Below are 21,574 nucleotides of genomic sequence, written 5' to 3'. Positions count from 1 at the left end.
AATATTCTAGGTGTGGCCTCTCCAAGGCCCTGTATAACTACATTAGCACATCCCTTCTCCTGTACTCAAAGCCCCTCCCAATGAAGGCCAACATACCATTTGCCTTCTTTACCACCTGCTGCACCTGAATGCTTACCAAAAGCGACTAGTGCACAAGGACACCCAGATCCTGCTGCATACCCCCATCTCCCAATTTACAGCCATTCATGTCATAATCTGCCTTCTTGGTTTTGATTTCAAAGTGAAGAACCTCACATTTATCCAAATTATACTGCAACCGCCATTGATTTTCCCACTCACCCAACCTGTTGAGATCATGCTGAACAATCTCTGCACCCTCATCACAGTTCACCCTCCCACCCAACTTGGTATCAACTGCAATCCTTGAGAGGTTACATTTTGTTTCCTCATCCAAATCATTTACACTGTGAATAGCTGGGGTCCCAGCACTGATCCCTGTGGCTCCCCCACTAGTAAATGCCTGCCAATTTGAAAAGGACCCATTAATTCCTACTCTCTGTTTCCTCCTGTCAACTAGTCATCTATCCAACACAATACACTTCCCCCAGTCCCATCTGCTTTAATCTTGCACAATAGTCTCTAATGTGGGACCTTTTCAAAAGCTTTCTGAAAGTCCAAAATACCACATTGACAGGCTCCCCCTTGTCGACTGTACTAGTTACATCTTCATAGAATTCCAACAGATTTGTTAGCAGATTTTCCCTTTATAAATCCATGCTGAGTCTGTCCAATCCTGCCCCTGTTTTCTAAACACACCACTATGAAATTCTTGATAGTGGATTCGAGAATGTTCCCCACTACTGATGTTAGGCTTACTGATTTATAATCCCCTCTTTCCTATCTATCTCCCTTTTGAATACTGGAGTGACGTTAGCCCAGCCTCCAATCTGCAGGGACTGTTGCAAAGTCTATAGAATCCTGGAAGATGACCACCAATGCATCCAGTATTTCTAGAGCTACTTACTTAACTATTCTGGGATGTGGATTATCAGGCCTATCAGGCCAAATGCGCGGGACAGCCCTGAACAAACAATGCTTGCACATTGACTTTTTAAAGATGGTGTGGCAGCCAAGGATGCTGGTCTATTCTAGGATGTCCTGGCAGTGGCTAGTTGTTCCAGGTATGGTGAATGATAGAATAGAACTAGATTTGGATGAAAGGGGCACCATAGGTGTGAAGTAAGTAGTTAATGAGTTTAGTTAAGTAGGATACAGTGACAAAACCTGCTAGAGCTCGTGGAGAAAAACCCCTCATGAAACTACAAAATTGACACTTTGTCAGAAATTAGAACTCTAGTTAATACTGTGCAGGAATTTAGGAAGACATTTCAAGTGCAGGGAGCAAGTGCATGGTTACCATTGATGAGATGAAGGAGAAAGAAGATGCAGAAGAGTCCAAGGTCAGGGAAATGGAGTGTTTGGTGTGTGAGGTGAAGGGGATAATAGCCTTGCTTTTCTTTGGAATAATATCAGTGACAGGTATGGACCTCAGTTTAACATCTTAACTGAAACGATGCTCCTCAGTACTGCAGTGGAATAATACAGTTTCAGAAACCCAACAAAGTGCCACAACAATTTCCCATGAAGGAAAATGCTGAATAAAACAGGGAAATCCTCAAGTTGCTTTCCAAGTTGTGTTTCTTCACCATTAGCTTCACAAAAACACCATATATTGTTGAGTTTGCCACTGACACGCATTGAGCAAAATGAGATTCCTCTTCGCTTGGTAGTTATGCATTAAACGTATGACAGAAATTTAAACCTTGACCATTTCAAGTCCAAATACCCTTTTAATGGTGGAATAAAAATTAAATGTTGTCAGTCAACCTCTCTGGCACTGAAAATTAATTGGTCCTGGCATATAGTCTGATTGTGACAGATTTTACTTCTTGTTGGAAATGCACATAAAAATAAAACTTACATTTGGAAAAAAAAACTATTTCCATCTCTCATATTTTCCTTTCAATATAACATTTATTTCCTTCTCTTTGTATTTTATTTCCATTTAGTTCTTTCTTAACCCTTGCATCTTCCATTTCATAATATTTGTTTATGAAGGCATCTCCAAAAATACCAATTACTGAGGCTCTTTTCCATGTGACAAAAGCAATCATCATTTCTGCTTCCAAATTTACTGACATTTCTGACTGTACGTTAGGATTAGGGTTAGGCTGACTCTACCATTATTGCCTTGCAGTTTAGCCAAGATTTCCCTGGGTTCAAATACTTTTTGCAATGGAGTATAGGACTTTAGTGGATTTGATAAACATGGAATAGAAATCTCACAGTTGTGGAGTTGATAGACTAATTCAAAGAACCCCCAAAACAGCCAGGCTTTTTAACATTCATCATAAAATCTCCATTTTGATATTAGCAAAAAGTCATTGTATGATTCCCAAAACATGAAATAAGTCTTGCGTTCTAAGAATCTGGTGAAATATTTTATTAAATACATATAGAATCTGTGGCCAATTAACAAAACACAGTTTGAGAGGAATAAATACAAAAAAAGTAATGTGAATGAAACTAGTTAATGGCATAATATCTGTCTTTTAAAGCTTTTTTTCTTTTATCATTTTTCCTCATATTTCTTGTCTGCTTCTTGGACAACTGCTGAAAATGTTGAAGTGTCTCTGATGTTGTTCATCAAAAGAAGTTTTTGATCTATTAGATTAAAACACCTAAACTTGTGGTCATGCTGATTGCAATTATAAAAAGCATAGTGTAGATTGAAGGTTTTTTCTATGATAGCAGACTAATCAGAATCTAACAGCATAAATTTGGAAATACAAGTACTATTTGATAAGTCTCCCTAATTTCTTTAAGTTTGTTATAAATGAAACAGATATGGGAACTCTGTGACCTAGGTAACTAGGAGTTCAAGAAAACTTCTGACAAAACTCCCAGGGTTTGAACTGGAATCATTGAGATTTCATGAGTTTCATGAATATAGCATGGGATTGCATAGGTCATTATCATGAGGTAGAAAACAGAAAGCACTAGTAAATGATATATGAGAAGTTCTTGGGATAGAAACTGTCATACATTCATCCAGAAGTATTCAAAATTGGAACTGCACAAGTTACCCGAAGGTCCTGGCTTCTCAAACTGACCTGAGATAACAAGGTACAGAGCTGGAAGAACGCAGCAGGGTAAGCAGTATCAGAGGAGCAGGAAAGCTGACGTTTATTCTCAAACTGACCCTTCACATAAGGCATGGTCATTCTCAGGTTAAACTCACTGCTAGTCATCTCTCTTCAATGAGAGAGCAGTCCACTGGGATTCTGATGGCTTTACCTATATTAATGTAAGGAGATTTTGAAAGTTATCTCTTAATCTCTAGGAATTGAAATTACAAATTTGCGGAAGTTATTCTCCAGTGGAGCAGAGCCTCAGTCAGACTCTGGCTGAAGTGGCAATTGGTTTTTGGGACTCCACCATAGGAGGTATATATTAACATTGGAGGGAGTGCAGTGTAGATTCACCTGAATCATATCAGGCCTTAAACGGTTGACCAATGAGGCCAGGCACCATTAACCTGGTTTGTAATCCTTGAGAACAAAGAATGAGCTGCTCAATGTGTTCAGAATGATAAAATGGTTTAATAATGTAAATACAGAGAAATCATTTCTTTTGATGGGGAAATCCTTTGGTTGATTCAAATGGAGAATGAGGAGACATTATTTAAAATTAGAATGAGACCATTAAGGGGTAAAATCTGGGAGCAAATTGTTACACAAGTGGTTTTGGAAATCTGGAATTGTCTGTAACAAAGAAGCTTTCAAGTTTGAGATTGATAGATTTTTGATGGCTGAAAAGTATCAAGAGATCAGAGCTAAAAGGTGTAAATGGTACAGATCAAATATAACTTAATCAAATTTTGAAATGAAACAAAGGGCTGAATAGCTTACTCATCCTTTTAATGTTCAATGTAACAAACCAGGACTAACATTCAGCCTCTTTCAGTGTCATAGCTACGTGCTTTTTCTGATTACTTGGATCAAGTAAACTAAAAGCTAATGTGATTTTGTGATAGACATTCTTAATATTAGCGTCTCTGCTTCAAAAATGATCTGATTTGCATTCTTGGGATCAGAATGCAACTTGAAGCTATGGATATTGTGGCCAGGTTTAATGCGTTCTGAAATAATTTTACTTCTTGAATGAATGATACTTCAAAAGATGAAAATCTCATTGTATTTGCTTACCTACATTTACTGCGACAAATAAATTGGCATGCTGACATTCGTAATGTCATTGGTCTAGCAATTCACTTCTAATAATCTAGGGACATGTTTTCAAATCCCACTATTACATCTACTGCCATTAATGAATCTGAAAAATGAAGCTAATCTGAGTGTTGTAAAAAGCATTCTGGTTTATTCAAAAGGGAAGGAAATCCATCATCCTTCTCCGGTCTGGCCAACGTGTGACACCAGATCACATTGCAACGTGGTTGACTCTTAACTGTCTCCAGAAATGGGCTCGTAAACCACTCAGTTCAAGAACAATTCTGGAATGGCATCAAAATGCCAGCCTTGCCTGTGGCACACCTTTGTCATTGGAAATCAAATTCTTGCTATCAAATAAAGTCAAAGGATCAATTAGTGAGCCAGTCAAGATTGCTGCTGCACACCTCTGTGCCTTGGTCAGCATGAGATAAAGTTTGCCAGTGGATTATTTGCTCGGCATCTTGGCTAGAAAATTATTTGTTCCAAAGGCAAGGCTAACACAATGGAGAGAATACATGAAATTTATGATGACCCAATGACCTGAATTACCACAGATGTTCAGTAATAAGGATTTTATAATATCTTTAAGGGATTATGTTAATTGCTTGACAAAACTGTGGCGGGAGGAACAGATGCCGCTAAAAGTTGGACAAAGTCATATACGTTAAGTTTAAAACATGCTGCGCTCATAACTTCACAGTACAATTGTTTTCATAAATCTCCATTAAAACAGATGATTTCTGTTCATTTTCTTTTCTGAGGTCTTCTGTTAGTCAGTCTTCATCAGCATATTGCATTCACCCCAGTTCAAACCCTAAAGATCAGTTCAAATGTTTTATTTGATTGTACTCACCTCATTCTACTGCAACATCTGAAGGGTTTTATACTTTGTTTCTTGTGAGGGACTGTGGCTGTTCTTCAAGGCCCCTACACCATTGGAGATAGTGCTATTCTGCATCTGCTCTTCTCTGCTACAATAACACAGTGGGTTGGGCACTGTAGCAGAGTCTCATGTGATTTCAGTCACTGATAGAATTCAACTCCTTCTTTCACATCCCCATCTTCAGGACACACCATATTAACCACACAATGTAACCCTGTCTGACTGGTAATCATTGATGCATCACTTGTACCACATGATACCAGAGTGGCACCGTATGTTCCCCAAAAGAAAATTATTTTAAAACCAGTCAATGAATTGACTTTATGTGTGCTGCATTTTCCACTTAGACACATATGCATAAGATATGCCTGCATATGAAAAGTGATCACATAAGGCTCTTTAACATTCAATGGTGCTACACAGTTAATTACATTTATAAAAGGCGTTTCTCTCCAATCGTTTCTTCTCTATTCTTTCATATGCTGGCTGGTTATTGGCTCCACAAGCAGCAGTCGCCCATAAACACCATTCCCTCCAGGCTCATAGTTTTGTGTTTATTTAATCTGATGACATTCAAGCCAAATTCACATATGCATTTATAGCAGGCTGCTTTGCATTGCCTGGGATCATTATAGCCAGTCATCTGTGTTCCTCCCGGCTAACCAAATAAAACAAAGGCAGAGATCAAAGCTTCAAGCTTGCTGTTCTGTATAGTTCAGAGATACGACACTAGTCAGCCAATAGGATGAAGCTGTAGAGTTAAAAATGGCATACATTCTCTCACTTTATGTACATATAAACTTACTTAGTATATTAGTCAAACATTAGCAATTTGTTAAACAACATCAAACTCATTATTTTCCAGCCCTTTTTAATTTTGAAGAAGAGTCATTATTGGGTGCAAAACAAGAAACGTCTGTTTCTCTTTCCATGGATGCTGACAGACATGCTGAGTCTCTCCAGCATTTTCTCTTTTCTAATGATAAATATCATTGCTTTCTCTTTGTTTCCTTTGGAAATTGTTACAGGAATAAATATTGAAAAACTGAATGCACCAGTGAGAAATTTTCAGTTGCCATTTATTAATGTTTTCTGTTGTGCTGTTCTGGTTACTATGTCATTGCGATCTCCAACCTATCCAGTCTGTAGTTAAATCAGCATAGATACACACACATACATAATGAGTGCTCACTTTGTCTGCTAAGATGTTTTCTACAAATTCAACTAACTGGCAGTTTGCAGTTTTATTTTGTTTCGTAATGTATTAACTTGTGACAAGAATGCCAGAAATATATCCAAAATTGTAGTATTTTACTGGTAAGCTGAGGGACTGCAACTAACCTTTTGTACTTGCACTGCATACTTGTATTCGGTATACTGTATTCACTTTTGTACATTTCAGCTCTGAAGATATCCAAAACCTAACATTAAAATAGAAGCAATTGATACACCTGCCACAGATGGTCATTATCATCATTTGGAGAAGACTGTCTGATAGTGAATGCTATATTTACTTCTGTATTGTCTATTCGCCTCATTGAACTGTGTGCCATGGGACAGCAGATAGACAACTTGCAGTAAGGTTTCACCACTGTCAAAGCTACATCACAATGAATGTGGAGCACATTCCAAAGAAAAGTCTTAGCAAAAGAATATTTTATTGACGGGGCAGCACGGTGGCTCAGTGGTTAGCACTGCAGCCTCACAGCACCAGGGACCCGGTTTCAATTCCAGCCTTGGGTACCTGTCTGTGCAGAGTTTGCACATTCTCCCCGTGTCTGCGTGGGTTTCCTCCGGGTGCTCCGGTTTCCTCCCACAGTCCAAGGATGTGCAGGCTAGGTGGATCAGCCATGCTAAATTGCCTGTAGTGTTCAGGGGTGTGACGGTTACAGGAAGATGAGTCTGGGTGGGATGCTCCAAGGGGTGACGTGGGCTTGTTGGGCCGAAGGGCCTGTTTCTACACTGTAGGGAATCTAATCTAATTTAATCAAAAAAGAACTACCTGAATTAATGTCATACTCTGTTTAACAGAAAACTCCACAGGAATACAGGCATAATCCTGGAAACAATTCAAGGACCTGGCCTCTTAGATCATGGTACAGAGACAATGCACAAGTTTGGGGAGAAAATAACAGACTAGAATTACAACAGAAAACTCCCTTCACTGTACTAAAGACAGGTTTAGACATCGTTTTATTGACTTAATGAGTATTGATTCATTCAGCAAGACTCACCTTTTAAAAGATATAGGTAAATGTGCAGGTATTAACTGGGGCGTAACACATTTCATTCCAATCAATCACTTATTTGAGTTAAGATTGCCTAATCATGGTTAGACAAGCAAATACATCTCATTACAGATCTTTGCAAGGTCCATGTAGAGTTCTGTGATCTGACAGTTCCAGGAATGAAGCACCTGCTCTTGAAATCATTTTCTCCATGATTTTTCAAAGTACCTAATCAATTGCCTGAAATGCTGGCATCCTCCTAAACCATACAAAAGAAGAAGGGATGGTTAATCACCTGAGATAACAAGGGTGGTGGAACTCACTTGTGGCACAGTAGTAATGCCCCTACTCCGAGACCATGACGCCTGGGTTCAAGTCCCACCTGCTCTAGAGGTGTGCAATAATATTTCCGAACAGGTTGATTAAGGAAAAGTAGGCCTTAAAAAGAAAGGGGGCAGTCATAGGTATGCAATCATTTATGTCAGCGTTCCAAAGAACAGGAAAGACAAGAAGTACATGATTGTGGTATTTCCCCTGGTATCTGATGGTATTTGCCACCTTAACCAGAACATCCTGATCTCACGGTAAATTTCATCCCAGAACAACTTTGACAACACATCAAGGCTGTAAAACTGCATACTTCCAAAAAGACCATCAGACCCAGCACTTAGGTGAAAAGGGACAGGTTTGTTGAAAATGGCAAGGATGTCTTAAGATCTGAAGCAACAAAAATGCCAGCTCAGCTGGCCGGTCAGGAGAAAATGACAGCTGGTTGCTGTTGCGCATGTGGCATCCTTCAATATAAACCAAGGAACATCGAAAATGACAGGTGAATTTCACTTGTTTCTGAAGCAAAATACTGGAACACTCTACTTACAGCATGTAGGTGAAGCTGCACCAAGAGGAACTGTACTGAATCATAAAGGTTGCTCACCAGCACCTCCTTGAGGACACTTGCCAGGGATATCCACAGTACATAGAAAAAGTTAAAATCTTGTGTCCTCTTCAGTAGTGTATTTCAGATCCTGAACAATCACTACGTAGAAAAACATTTTCTTAAGTTGATGTTTGATCTTTTGCCACTCACCTTATTTGATATTGGAAAATATGGGACAACAGAAGAGATTCTCCATGTCAAGGGAAAAAAATCAAATTCTACAGCCAGGTTTTAAATGGAGTCAAGAACCTCATTAGTGATGGTGAAAGCCTATTTACATGCTTTTAATACCTCATCTTGCCTCACAGATATGCTCCCACATGTGGATAGAAACTATACGGCAGTAGTCAGTGTGAAAGCATGGCAATTCCAGTCCACCACTTGATCTTCTAGACTTCCAGCTTAAAGGATGTGGGCATTGTTCGCTAGGTCAGCATTCATTGCCCATCCTTAATTGCCCAGAGAGTTGACAGTCAACTACATTGCTGTGGCTCTGGAGTCACATGTAGACCAGACCAGGTGAGGATGACAGATTTCCTTCCTTGATGGACATTAATGAACCAAATGGGATTTTGCCAACATGTAACAATGGTTTCATTCTCATAAGTAGATTCTTAATTCAAGCTATTTTTTAAAATTTAATTCAAATTCCACTATCTGCCGTGGAGTTTTGTGGATCAATAGTGGAATGATAAACCCACAAGGCCATAGCCTCCACTAATACTAATTGCAACATTCCTAGCTTTTGACCTGTTATCGTAGCCACTGGATTTATATGGCTAATCCAGTTGAGTTTCTCATAGAGATATCACAAAATTCATAGAATCCCTAGAGTGTGGAAACAGGCCCAAGTCCACACCGAACTTCAGTGCATCCCACCCAGACCCATCCCCCAATACACCCACCTAATCTACACATCCCTGAACACTATGGACAATTTAGCATGGACAATTTACCGAGCCTGCACATCTTTGGATTGTGGGAGGAAACCAGAGCACCTGGAGGAAATCCACGCGACACAAGGAGAATGTGCAAACTCTACACAGATAAGTCACCCGAGGGTGGAATCGAATCTGGCGCTGTGAGGCAGCAAGCCGTGGTAACCACTGAGCCATTGTGCCACCCCTGATCAATGGTAATTTGATAGTGGGGAATTCAGTGATGGAAATACCATATTGTCAAGGGTTAGCAACTAGATTGTCTCCTATTGGAGATGATCATCACCTGGCACTTGTGCGGTATGAATGTTACTTACCCGTTGTCAGCCCCTTCAACCCTGCCATCACTCAAGAGAAGCAACATAGGAACACAGGGGCAAGTGGAGGCTATTCAGCCCCTTAAGCCATTCTACCATTCAATGAGATCATGGCTGAACTGCTGCTTGACTCCATATACTTGCCTCTGGCAATATCTCTTCATAGCTTTACTTAACAAAGAATTAACTATCTCTGATTTAAAATTAACAACTGATCCATTACCCGCTGCCATTTGTGGAAGAGAGTTTCAAATCTCTATCATCCTTTCTGCATTAAAGTGCTTCCTAACATCTCTCCAGAATGGTCTGATCCTAATTTTTTTGACTATGTCCTCCTAGTTCGGGAATCCCCAACCAGGGGAAACAGTCTACCTTTAACTACCTTTTCTTTTGCTGTTATTATCTTGAAGACCTTGATCAGATCACCCCTTAACCTTCTATACTCTCAAGAAAACCGGCCTAGATTTTGATTTTTTTTTCAATTTTAGATTTTAATTACAGGAGTACAGTGAAAAGTGTATAATGTCAACAAATATAGCACCATCTTAGGTACCAAAGTACCTTGATAGAAAAAAACTTAGGTACAAAGTAGTAAGAGAAACGAGATTTAAAATGTTAAGTATTACTTCATAGAATAGTAGAAAAATAAAGAAATAGGTATTGGTTTACATTAAACAAAGAAAATTAGGGAGTAAGTTACAAGTTCCACAGTCCTTGATGAGTTCTCTCCTTATCTCACTGTCTTGGGAGACCTCAGTTTTCTGTTCTCAACGCCACTGTCACAGATACCATCACTGCTAATGGAACTGCAACGTCTCCGATTTCTCCCATTGCCTCGAGAACATTCCTGGGCAGGATCCACTTGCACGCTGAGTCAAGACACTGCCATGAGCCACTGACAGGCCAGCCGATATACCACCACGGGTCCAGGCTGAGGGATGCCGAGAAACCAGGCTGGGACCTGCCAGGAGCCGCTGAGAGACCGGGCTGGGACCTGCCTTGAGCTGCTGAGAAACCAGGTTGAGACATGCCACAGGGGAGGTGAACACCAAGAGGGAGTGAAACACCAAGAAAGGAGGGAAAATAGAGTAAAAAAAAAGGAAATGAGAAATAATAGGAGTGAAGGAGCTCTGGTTGGAGCATCCTACTCGGCCACCATCTCGACCAGTAATTGTATGATTAATCATACAACACTTACACCAGGTGATTTTATTTGTGCAGCATCCATCAGAATAAAGTGTTCTCTGACAAAAGTTATTGGCACCTTCCATATCCTGGAGATGGCCTCTGACCAGGTGGGCTGTGTCTTCTCCTCTGGACCATTCCATCACCAGGACTCAGGTCCTTGTCAGAGAATCGCACTGCCACCTTTCCCCTCTCCAGTATCTTCATATTTCACCCTTGACCAAGGCAGGGCAACTTGGAAACCGTACTGCTCATCTAGGTGCACAGCACCCTTTTAAATATGGCGAGGGCACAATGGTTGCCTGTGTTTGGCAGATGTGTGCTGAGTGGTGAGTTGTTTTAGGAACAACAAGTGGTAAGATGGGATGGAAATCGAAAATGCACGATGCTTGTTTGGCTAATTAATGAGGCAAGAATGGCAAGGCAGGTTGAGAAATCTCACTAGACTTAGTAAAATACTCGACCCAACCCAGACTGAGCTAAAAAAAAGTAACATTCAGCCCTCCACATTTGATAGCAGCCATCTTAGAATTCCAGCAGGAGTCCATGTTGGAAAAACTTAAGCAAGAGAATTTTTCAAAATAAGGAAAACAATTTAGAAGTGCCCCTCTGGGCATTACAGTGGAATTATTAGAAATTAAAATTGCTTTTCATTCTAATAAGTCCACATACTCAAAAAGTCTACATGCAGATAGTTAGAAATTTGTGATGCTGTTCAACTGTTGTAACTAACACAAAAGGAAATCGCACCTAGGACTTAGCCTAGGACTCCGACCTCAAATGATTTTAGTAATTCAGTGCCAGAAATACCTTTATCAGTGTCGCATGATTGTGGGCCCACCCTGCATGGGAGTGGATGAATTTTCATCATGCAACCTTGGGCAATTGTGTTTAAAGTAAGTGGTATGGCTGGTTTCAGAGCCAGTAAGATGTTGAAATTGATTCCTTTGATAGCATACAGCACCTTCACCAGAACTGGAGTTGTCTTGTTTGTTACCTAAGATATTCTATACTTGTGCAACACAATACGGTTACTTATTTTAATGAACATTTGCATTTAACACTTTTAATATAAGGGTGCTTCTCAGGTGTGAATTTAGATAAGTAGCAACTGAGCCAAAGCAGGGCAAATAAATAATAGCAATCCAACACCTGGTCTAGCTTGCAAGTTTGTGAACAGAATCTAAAGTTCAGGGTCAATAGACTCGAAATGTTAACTCTATTTTTCTATCTACTGGTGCTACCAGACCTGCTGAGTTTCTCCAGTCCTTTTGTTCCAATGCTTAGGGCCTGGCATAAGGTCTGTACATCAATGGTAAGTGAACAAAATGGAAAATACGTGACGGATCTGAATTAGTGCAATGCAGGACCTTGAAGGGATTGGAATGGATGGAGTGTCAAAAGTGAGATTGGCGACAGCTGACTTCTCTGATCTTGAGTAACAAATGCTTACACTGCCATTTTAATGTCAATATCCACATCCCAATGTAGGAGGTCTCATAGCTCAATGGGTAATGATTCAATATCTAGTACATAGCCAGAAGCTCTGTGTTTGGTCCCACTCCAGGAGTTGCATGGCTATGGAAGGTTTGTTTATCTTGTGGTTCAACAGGTTAATAATCAGCCTGAAAATCATTCCAACACTTGCCCACTATTCCCTAAAGGGAAGAAAGTATGCAAGAAGATATTTAAAAAACACTCTCAAAATTTGGACACCGTTATTGGTTACTTCCAGTCAGGGAGAGTTAGTGAATTTCAGCGATTTGGTGTTTACATTTGCCTGTCACATTTCATTGTTGTACTTTTTATTGCCTCTCACACTTTCATATCACACATTAAATTTTGCACTTCAGTTTCTGAGACTCCTTTTCAGAAATGTACATTCCCTTTAATTTCATCCAATGATCTTTCTTTATGGCCCTCTTATTGTTATGACAGTAGTCATAGCAACTCTCAGCCAACTGATTTGAAGTCTAAATAAACAATATAATATCACACTGCAATCTAAGTTGAAAATCTACATCAAATATTGGATTTCAATTTTATGCATTGTTCTTGAAAACATAATACGATTCAGGAGTATGAAGAGAATTAACTCTCACAGGAGAAAAGTAAATTCAGACAATGATTCCTGGGTACTTTATGAGAGCTTTTATTGGTAAATAGGTCATGAATTTTGTTATTTTATTCAATATCTAGTACACAGCTGTTGACAAACACATAGTCACTAGCTGTTAGAAAATAATAAGTCAAATCCCCTATGGTCTTACGTCATATCTAAACAGAAATCCAGCCATTATTATACCATTTTTCTCCACATTCATTGCAAATGACAAAAGTCATCATCTGTTCATCAGAATTTTGGTTGCAAACCCAACCTGGAAGAAAAAGTGTGCCCGTGGCAATTGCTGTCACCGTACAGTTAAATTTCTCACACCGTTTGCATCTGATTTTGTTGGTCTTTGTTCCTTCCAGCTCATGAGGTAGCTGATGCTCCTGAAGCCCAGAGGTGGTGTATGATGCTCTTAGGTGTTTCAGCTCCTCACTTGCCATGTCCATCACTGACATCTCTGCAAACATTTGGGGGGTTACTTCCCCTGATAATATCTTTTGCCTTAAATGGGGATTTTTTGGGTTCTTTAAATTTGCAATCCTGCTTCGAATGCAGGTTTTATACCTTTTATCATTGTTCATGTGTAACGTATGTATATACTGCTCCACTTTGTTGGCAATACTCCGCCACATTTCCACCACTCTTTCGTCAGTTGTTTCTGAACCAATCAGAGCTTGGAAAAGAAGCTCTATGCACTTAGCCCGCACAGCCTGGGTAATAAATGCAGGCTGCTTAACTGGAGCTGCACTACAGCCAGTTACTACCGAACCTGATGAAAGTTGCTTTTCATTGTCTGTTTCTTGAAGCATGTCTTTTATCTGGTTGTCTTCTGATTGCTGTTCAGACTTTCCACTCACAGAGTCAGCTGCACCCAGCTCAGACTTTAATGTACTCTCATTAATTTTCTCTGTCTTCTCACTCTTTTCTTTGCTGTTGGCACAAAATCTGTCTTCTGGGCATTTTGCCTGGAAGCCACTACTCCTGTAAAGCTTCTTCCACACAGATAGTAGGTTCTGAGCTTTCCTCTTGGTATCTGCATCAGAACAAGTCTTTAAAACTCTGTATACAGTTCTGACGAGGTCAGTATCTTGCAGAATTTCAGGGGTGACAGGAATGCCCTCAAAAGCACTCATAAGGAATTTTACCTCCTGGATGTTATTTTCTGAAATAAATTTATCAATCTGATGAACTCTGTAGATCACCTCTTTCAGATTGTTCATTGTAACACCTACCAAATATCAAACAGGTGAAAATTATTTTTTATGCAAACCTCACCAGTTAATACACTATCTTGGAGAATACACTACCTAAGTTCACAAATTAAAACGAATGCCTCTCCTGTCCCAACTGCCTCCGAATGCAGGATATATTTATCAACTGAAAAACTACGGACAGCTTTTGGGAAATGAGAAAGCAGATTGCTGGGGTGGGTCACCTCATGATCTGTGTCTCATGCCATGAAAGTGAATTATTAAAAACGAATGTCAGGCAACTTGAAAGATATTCTAATTTATTATATTAACTATTGCATTCCTCAAGGCTATATACTTTGTCCTTTCCTCATCTACACATTACCTGTTGATAACATCATTGGAGGTAGTGGCCTGATGATATTATCACTGGACTGTTAATCCAGAGAGGTAAGATTCTGGGAGCTTGGGTTCAAATTCCACCACAGTAGATGGTGGAGATAACAAAGTGTGGAGCTGGATGAACACAGCAGGCCGAGCAGCATCTTAGGAGCACAAAAGTTGACGTTTCGGGCCTAGACCCTTCATCAGAAAATGATGAAGGGTCTAGACCCGAAACATCAGCTTTTGTGCTCCTGAGATGCTGCTTGGCCTGCTGTGTTCATCCAGCTCCACACTTTGTCATCTCAGATTCTCCAGCATCTGCAGTTCCCATTATCTCTGATACAGCAGATGGTGGAATTTGAATTCAATAAATACCAGGAATTAAGAGTCTAATGATGCTCACTGTTGACTGTCTGAAACTGCCATCCTTACCTGGTCTGGCCTACATGTGACTCCAGGCCCAAAGCAATGTCATTGACTCGTAACTGCACTCTGGGCAATTACGGATGGGCAATAAATGCCAGCCCAGCCAGCAATGTCCTCATCCTGTGAATGAGTTGTAAAAAGGGGTCAGATTTAATAAATATGCTGATCACACTCAGCTCTTTTTTTCTCTTTGTTCTTCTCTTGGATCCTCCACTACCTCGGTACTGTCAAACCCTTTGTCCATCATCCAGAAAGGGACAAATTGCAATTTTATATAGTCCAATTCTGTAAAGAATCTGCCATCTCCTACCATCACTATTTAGCCCAGTTAAATGCCTAAGAATGCCTCATTGGAGCAATAATCAAACCAGAATTGAGGACAAACCACAAAGAAATGTTAGGGCAGGTGATCAAAAGTTTCAGTCAAAGAGATAGGTTTTTAAGGAATGCCTTAAAGAATGGTAAAAGTGAGAGGTTTACAGAACTGTGGTTTAGCTTCAGGAAGTCATAGCCATCAATGGTGCAGCAATGAAAATCCGCATTGGAGACCAGGATACAAGCTTGGTATGATCTCTTCCTTTCTCTGGTCACTGTCTCAGGTTAAATCAGACTGTGTACAATACCAATGTTCCATCTGACCTCAAGCTGAACTCTGACTGCTCAAATGCTGCTGCTCCATTTCCTTCAACTTAAAATTCTCAGCTTCTTGTTTCAATCCCTTCATGGTCTAGTCCCTCTACAGCTGTGTAACTTTTCTTCAGCTCTTTGGCACTTCTATCAACATCTCCCGCATCCTCGCCTCAAAACTTCCAAACCACAATCACTCCCATCTAAAAGGACAAGGGCAGCAGCTACATGGGAACACCACCACCAACAAGTTCACCTCCAAATCATTCATCATCCTGACTTGGAAATATATTGTTGCTCCTTAAGTGTTGCTGGGTCAAAGCCCTGGAAATTCCCCCCAAGGGCATTGTGGGTCAACCTACAGCATGTGCACTGCAGCAGTTTAAGAAGGCAGCTCATCACCACCTTGTGAAGGGCAACCAGGGACAGACAATAAATGCTGGCCAGCCAGCAACGCCCACATCACACAAATGAATAAATAAAAAAATTCCTCTTGCCCAACTTTCCAACCGCCCCTTACCTTGACCTTCCCGTCTTTCTCTATTCCTACATCCCAAAACTGACAATTTTGCCTTCGGATATTGAATCCTTGTGCTCTGGAACTTTCAATCTTCTGCTTCTCCTGCCATTGCTTTACAAATGTCGTTAACATTCAGCTTTATGTCCAAGCTTTAGTTAACCTCACTAATAGCTTTTGCCCGATTCTATCTCTATGAATTGCCTTCAGACATTTTCTTATGAGAAATGTGCTACATAATTGCTACTGGTAGTTTTGTGTGTTTTTCCACCGGTTCTTGTAGCTTTTTTAAAAAAATCAATAAAATCTGAGCAACATCTACAGATTTCAGCTGCTTACTTCAGATCTTTCACTGATAGGCCTGGAGGCAGGGAATGTTTGAGTTTTTCAGCCAGTCCGTGATGACTCATGGATATAGGTTCCTGCTGCTCCATACTCTGAATTTTACATTGTTCTTATTCTTAATTTTTACAGATTTCATCTTATTTCTTCTTGCAGTTAGCTGGAAGTCTTTGATTTCTGCAACCAATTGAGGCACGGTGTCCCAAAATCAGGCGGTGTGGAGACGAGTGAGAAAGAACTTAACCAACCTTGTGATAACACAGTGTGGAGCTGGAGGAACACAGCAGACCAGGCAGCATCAGAGGAGCAGGAAAGTTGACGTTCCAGATGCTGCTTGGCCTGCTGTGTTCCTCCAGCTCCACACTGTGCTATCTCTGACTAGAGCATCTGCAATTCTTGTTATTTCTTAACTAGCCTTGTGTTCCGAATAATTTGCAACAATGAGCATTGTTTAAAGAAGAGCTGGACATTTGACTTGTCATTAAGTTTCTAACAACATATTTTCATGTTTTAGGATTGTTTCACTCCTTAAACCATTATGATTTAAGAATGTTATTCATATGGTAAATCATATCAAGCATATTGCAGCTCCCTCCAATGGCCGAGGTGGTTATGGCAACGACAAAATAGGTTGCTCTACAATCAATTTAATCCTTGTGGTTTTAGCTAATCCTAAACAGGTTGCTGTAAATGTCCTCAATGCTATATTCTAGGGAAAGGTGTATCAGTGTATAATTCTCTCAAAGTTTGAGGCTGCCCTTGGCTGTGACTCCTTTCCTTGCGAATGACCTGCTTTCTAGGTCCACAAGTGAAGATCTAGCTGAGGCAGCAAAGTGTAACGGACACCCCAAGAGTCACAGCCTTGTGGAAATCAGCCTCACAGCAAAGGAATAACAGTGAAGAGATGTTGACATGTTAACCCCGGGAAATGCTCTGCCCCTGTAGCACACAGTAGATTTTCTTTTAGGAGTTTTACCTTAATTTAAGCCGAACTGCAACTAAAAGTAATCGCTTGAGCTCCAGTGTGAGGGGCAAGCTGTCTCACTGCATTCCAGCACTCTGGAAACCTGGATGAACACACACTGCAATGTTATTTTGCAAGCATGTTACCATGGTAATAGTGACCCCTGAAGTTAAACACAGAGCAGCTGATATTTTGAACAATAGAGTTCTTATTGCCTTGTGGAAGCTAGACTGCAAGGCTTTCGCACTATCAAGATCTTACTATAAGAATGTCATTAACCCCTTCTCTCCCATTTCAACCTTAAACTCAAACTCTCATCTGGGTTTTTTTGGAAGGTCCCTCAAATAAACTACTTTAAATCCCCAAACTACAGTAATTCCAGTGGAAACTGCGATGCCAGGAAGTCTGGATGTATTACTGCACCTCTCATAAGATCAAAAATAGTACTATTAATAGTAATAAAGGTGCTTCACAACAGCAGACAACAGGAAATAGAACACCAAGGCACAGAAAGAGACATTAAGCCAGTTGATGAAAAGCCTGGTCAGAGAGGTAGGTCTTAAGGACCATTTCAAGGAGGAGTGTGAGGTAGATAGTTCGAGAGGTTTTGGGAGTAAATTCCAGAGCTTAGAGGCTAGACAGCTATAATCATAGCCAATAATGGCGTAACCTTGATATCCGGGATGGTTAAGTGGCAGTGGAGACATTGGAGCATTGCAACCATCTGCAATGTGATGGTGGGTTGTGTTAAAAATAGCTGAAAGTGGTCCAGTGGGGGAGCAAGTTCCAGGAATGGAAGTTAAGAACAACTTCATGAGGATACAAACACAATGGAAAAGGAAGAAAATATAATACAGCAATTCCCTGTGTAGAAGGTGGCATTGTCACAGCAGCTACAAGGAAGAAGGATAAATAGGAGAAAAGAATAGTGTCCTTCCTGGAGACAGAATACAAGTAGGGATATAATCCAGGTCATTATGAGAATCAGCAGACTAACTACGGTTATTACAGGAGTTAGAGGAATCTCAGAAGTGCAAGGAAAAGTCAGATATGACCAGGTCAAGATGTGGGTTGGCTAGAAATTGAGCTGCTAGTAATTCCCTGATCAAGAAGAGAGACGAAAATAGTACTGACAGATTCATTAAAGAAATGAAAATAAGAGATCAAAGAGTTTAAGATTGCAGCTGGCAGATGCCAGGAAGCACACTACCGATACCTGAAACCACAGCATGGAGAAAGAAGGGAAAACTATTTTAAAATAGTTCACACTGAACACTCAACATTAGCAGCTGAAACCAATATTGTTACCAGAGTATATATTACATTATTCTTGGCACTCACCCATGCAATTCACTGTAATTACCATTTGAACTGGAACATCATCAAATAAAGTGCAAAATTCAGAAGATAAATTGGGTTAAAATTGTTTCAGATATAGTAGGAACTGCAGATGCTGGAGAATCTGAGATAACAAGGTGTATAGCTGGATCAACACAACAGGCCAAGCAGCATCAGGGGAGCAGGAAAGCTGACGTTTTGGGCCTAGACCCTTCTTCGGAAAAGAAGGGTCCCAGCTCAAAACGTCACTTGCCTGCTCCTCTGATGCTGCTTGGCCTGCTGTGTTCATCCAGCTCTACACCTTGTTATCTCAGATAGATTGGGTGTCAGTAGGTACATTTTGCAGCAAAAACATCATAGTAATTTTGTAGCTCACTGTAGTACAATGATATGGCTGAGTTTGCATTTTTGTAGAGGCAATATCATGAAAAACAATTTTGCAAATCATTTTCCATTGCCTTGAAAAATACCACAATGTAATAGAAAAAGGTTGATATCTGGTACCATCTATTAATTATCGTGAAAACAATAGTGATATTTCCCCCCAAAGAAAGGTTTGCCAAATGACTTGCAAACAGACAATGCACTTAACATCAGTTTTCTTTTGCCTTGCTGTTTTGATCTTCAAAAGTAAAATAGTTTTCACATGGAGGATTTCTGTGAGACCTCTGGGTATTGCTCAGGATAATTTACTCAATAATACAGGGTAATTTCTGAACCACTATATTGATAAACAAACAGCATCAATTAGAAGATTTCAGAAGTTAGAGACAAAGTGTGGAAAACATGTACAAAACTATAAAATCCACGTTGTTTAGTCATTTTAAAGATGTATCTACATTAGCATAAATTTAAGGCAAACTGACTCCATGGAGCACAATGGGGAAACCTACATTGGGGAAACCAAGCGGAGGCTTGGGGACCGCATTGCAGAACACCTCCGCTCGATTCGCAATAAACAACTGCACCTCCCAGTCGCGAACCATTTTAACTCCCCCTCCCATTCTTTAGATGGCATGTCCATCATGGGCCTCCTGCAGTGCCACAATGATGCCACCCAAAGGTTGCAGGAACAGCAACTCATATTCCGCTTGGGAACCCTGCAGCCCAATGGTATCAATGTGGACTTCACCAGCTTCAAAATCTCCCCTTCCCCTACAGCATCCCAAAACCAGCCCAGCTCATCCCCGCCTCCCTAACCTGTTCCTCCTCTCACCTATCCACTCCTCCCACCTCAAGCCACACCTCCATTTCCTACCTACTAACCTCATCCCGCCTCCTTGACCTGTCTGTCCTCCCCTGATTGACCTATCCCCTCCCCACCTATACTCTCCTCTCCACCTATTTTCTCCTCTATCCATCTTCAGTCCGCCTCCCCATCTCTCCCTGTTTATTTCAGAATCCTCTCCCCATCCCCCTTTCTGATGAAGGGTCTAGGCCCGAAACATCAGCTTTTGTGCTCCTGAAATGCTGCTTGGCCTGCTGTGTTCATCCAGCCCCACACTTTGTTATCTTGGATTCTCCAGCATCTGCAGTTCACATTATCTCATGGAGCACATGACATTTTACTGTTTTCCAGTCAGGCAAATTTCAAGGTGATTTCAAATTAATCTAATTGCTCTGAAGTTCCACAAGTCATATGCAGAGGTCTCGAAAGTGATGTTGATCAATGATAAACCAATCAATCTCATGGTCACAAAACCTGAAGAAATGATTGACCACTAACAGTATCCTAACATATAACAGGGTATCCTGCAAGTATACATCCCGTAGGCAAGAAGTAATGAACAGCTGATCTGGTTATTATCATAATTCCGTCTGTGGGTGTTTACTGTGTGCAAATTAGCTACCATTTGTTTGACTTTACAAAAATGACCACACTTGGAAAAAGGACCATTGGTTGTAAAGCACCGTAGTGTGAAGGGAGGTTGTGAAAAATGCACAAAATGCAAATTCATCACTCATTTTGTCTCCAGACACATTCCAACCTTATATATCTGTTGTTTTTCCATCAAACATATGACTATAATGAACGATGAAATCAGAATGCAATCGAGGAAAAGTGGCTCTACTCTATTCATGGAATTCACTGACTACTTGGAAATATAGCGTAAGTATTTGGATTAAAATAATGTGCAAGGGCAGGCGGAGAAAACAGCTTGGAACATGGGAATGACATTGATTGAAGGACCGGTACTGGTCTAAAGGGCCGACTGGCCTCTATCCGTGATTGCTTTCCCATTGGAGGAGGAGGAGAAGGAAACCCTCCAGCCGACAGGTGGCGGTGTTCCTGACCGGGGGAGCAAACTCCCCGGGAACGGCCGCCAGCGGGAGAGGCGGCCCGGGGGAGAGGGAGAGGAGGCCCGGGCTCCGAGGGGGAGGAGAGAGAGGGCCCGGGGCCCCGGACAGCGTGGGACCGGAGGGTCTCCCTTTAATCGGAGGAAACAACCAAAACAAACACGTACCGGCCGCTCGCTGCCTCCCCCCGGTGAATGGAGACTCCAGCATGTGGCGCTGCTGAGCAGAACGGAGCTTCCACAACAGGATCCACTGAGGGGCAGGACTAGGCCCACCCCCCAGGGGGCGGGGCAGGACTATGTCCACCATCCGGTGGGGGCGCGGGGCAGGACTAGATCCATCCCCCAGGGGCGGGGCAGGACTATGTCCACCCGCCGGGGGGCGGGGCTGGATTAGGTCCACCCTCCGGGGGGCGGGGCATGACTAGGTCCTCCTTCCTGGGGGTGCGGTGCTGGACTAGTTCCACCCTCCGGGGGGGGCGGGGCAGGACTACGTGTACCCTCCGGGGGTTCGAGGGGCAGGACTAGGTCCACCCTCCGGGGGCGGGGCAGGACTGGATCCACCCCCCCCCGGGGGTGGGGCAGGACTAGGTCCACACCCCCCAGAGGGAGGGGCAGGACTGGGTCCATCCCCC

At 41.4% G+C, this 21,574-nt stretch overlaps 2 protein-coding genes across 4 annotated transcripts in view; both read right to left on the bottom strand.

The window, feature by feature from the left end:
* The window catches only part of rab9a (RAB9A, member RAS oncogene family), a 56,599-nt gene extending 35,350 nt beyond the window's left edge, over nt 1–21,249 (bottom strand). The window contains exons 1-3 of one of the 3 annotated variants that reach the window (XM_048540257.2): nt 21,108–21,249; nt 17,317–17,407; nt 12,885–14,082 (exon numbers count right to left, since the gene is read on the bottom strand). In XM_048540257.2, the coding sequence (XP_048396214.1) occupies nt 13,019–14,074 (1,056 nt within the window). In that variant the 5' untranslated portion in view covers nt 14,075–14,082; nt 17,317–17,407; nt 21,108–21,249 and the 3' untranslated portion in view covers nt 12,885–13,018. Of the gene's footprint in view, nt 1–5,106; nt 5,198–12,884; nt 14,083–17,316; nt 17,408–21,107 lie in introns of those variants that run through there. The other 2 variants (XM_059650374.1, XM_059650375.1) reach the window with 2 other exon arrangements.
* Nucleotides 14,981–16,548, bottom strand: LOC125456849 (large ribosomal subunit protein eL38-like; the record flags this gene model as incomplete). Its single annotated transcript, XM_048540301.2, is given in 2 exon segments — nt 14,981–16,392; nt 16,395–16,548. Coding segments are annotated over 2 exon segments (213 nt in total), but the record flags the coding sequence as incomplete, so codon positions are not given.
* Nucleotides 21,250–21,574: the final 325 nt, after the last annotated feature.

Source organism: Stegostoma tigrinum, chromosome 12 (assembly GCF_030684315.1).
Source record: "Stegostoma tigrinum isolate sSteTig4 chromosome 12, sSteTig4.hap1, whole genome shotgun sequence".
Lineage (NCBI taxonomy): Eukaryota > Metazoa > Chordata > Chondrichthyes > Orectolobiformes > Stegostomatidae > Stegostoma > Stegostoma tigrinum.
Note: the sequence above shows the minus strand (reverse complement) of the source record. Positions and strands in the feature narration are given on the sequence as shown.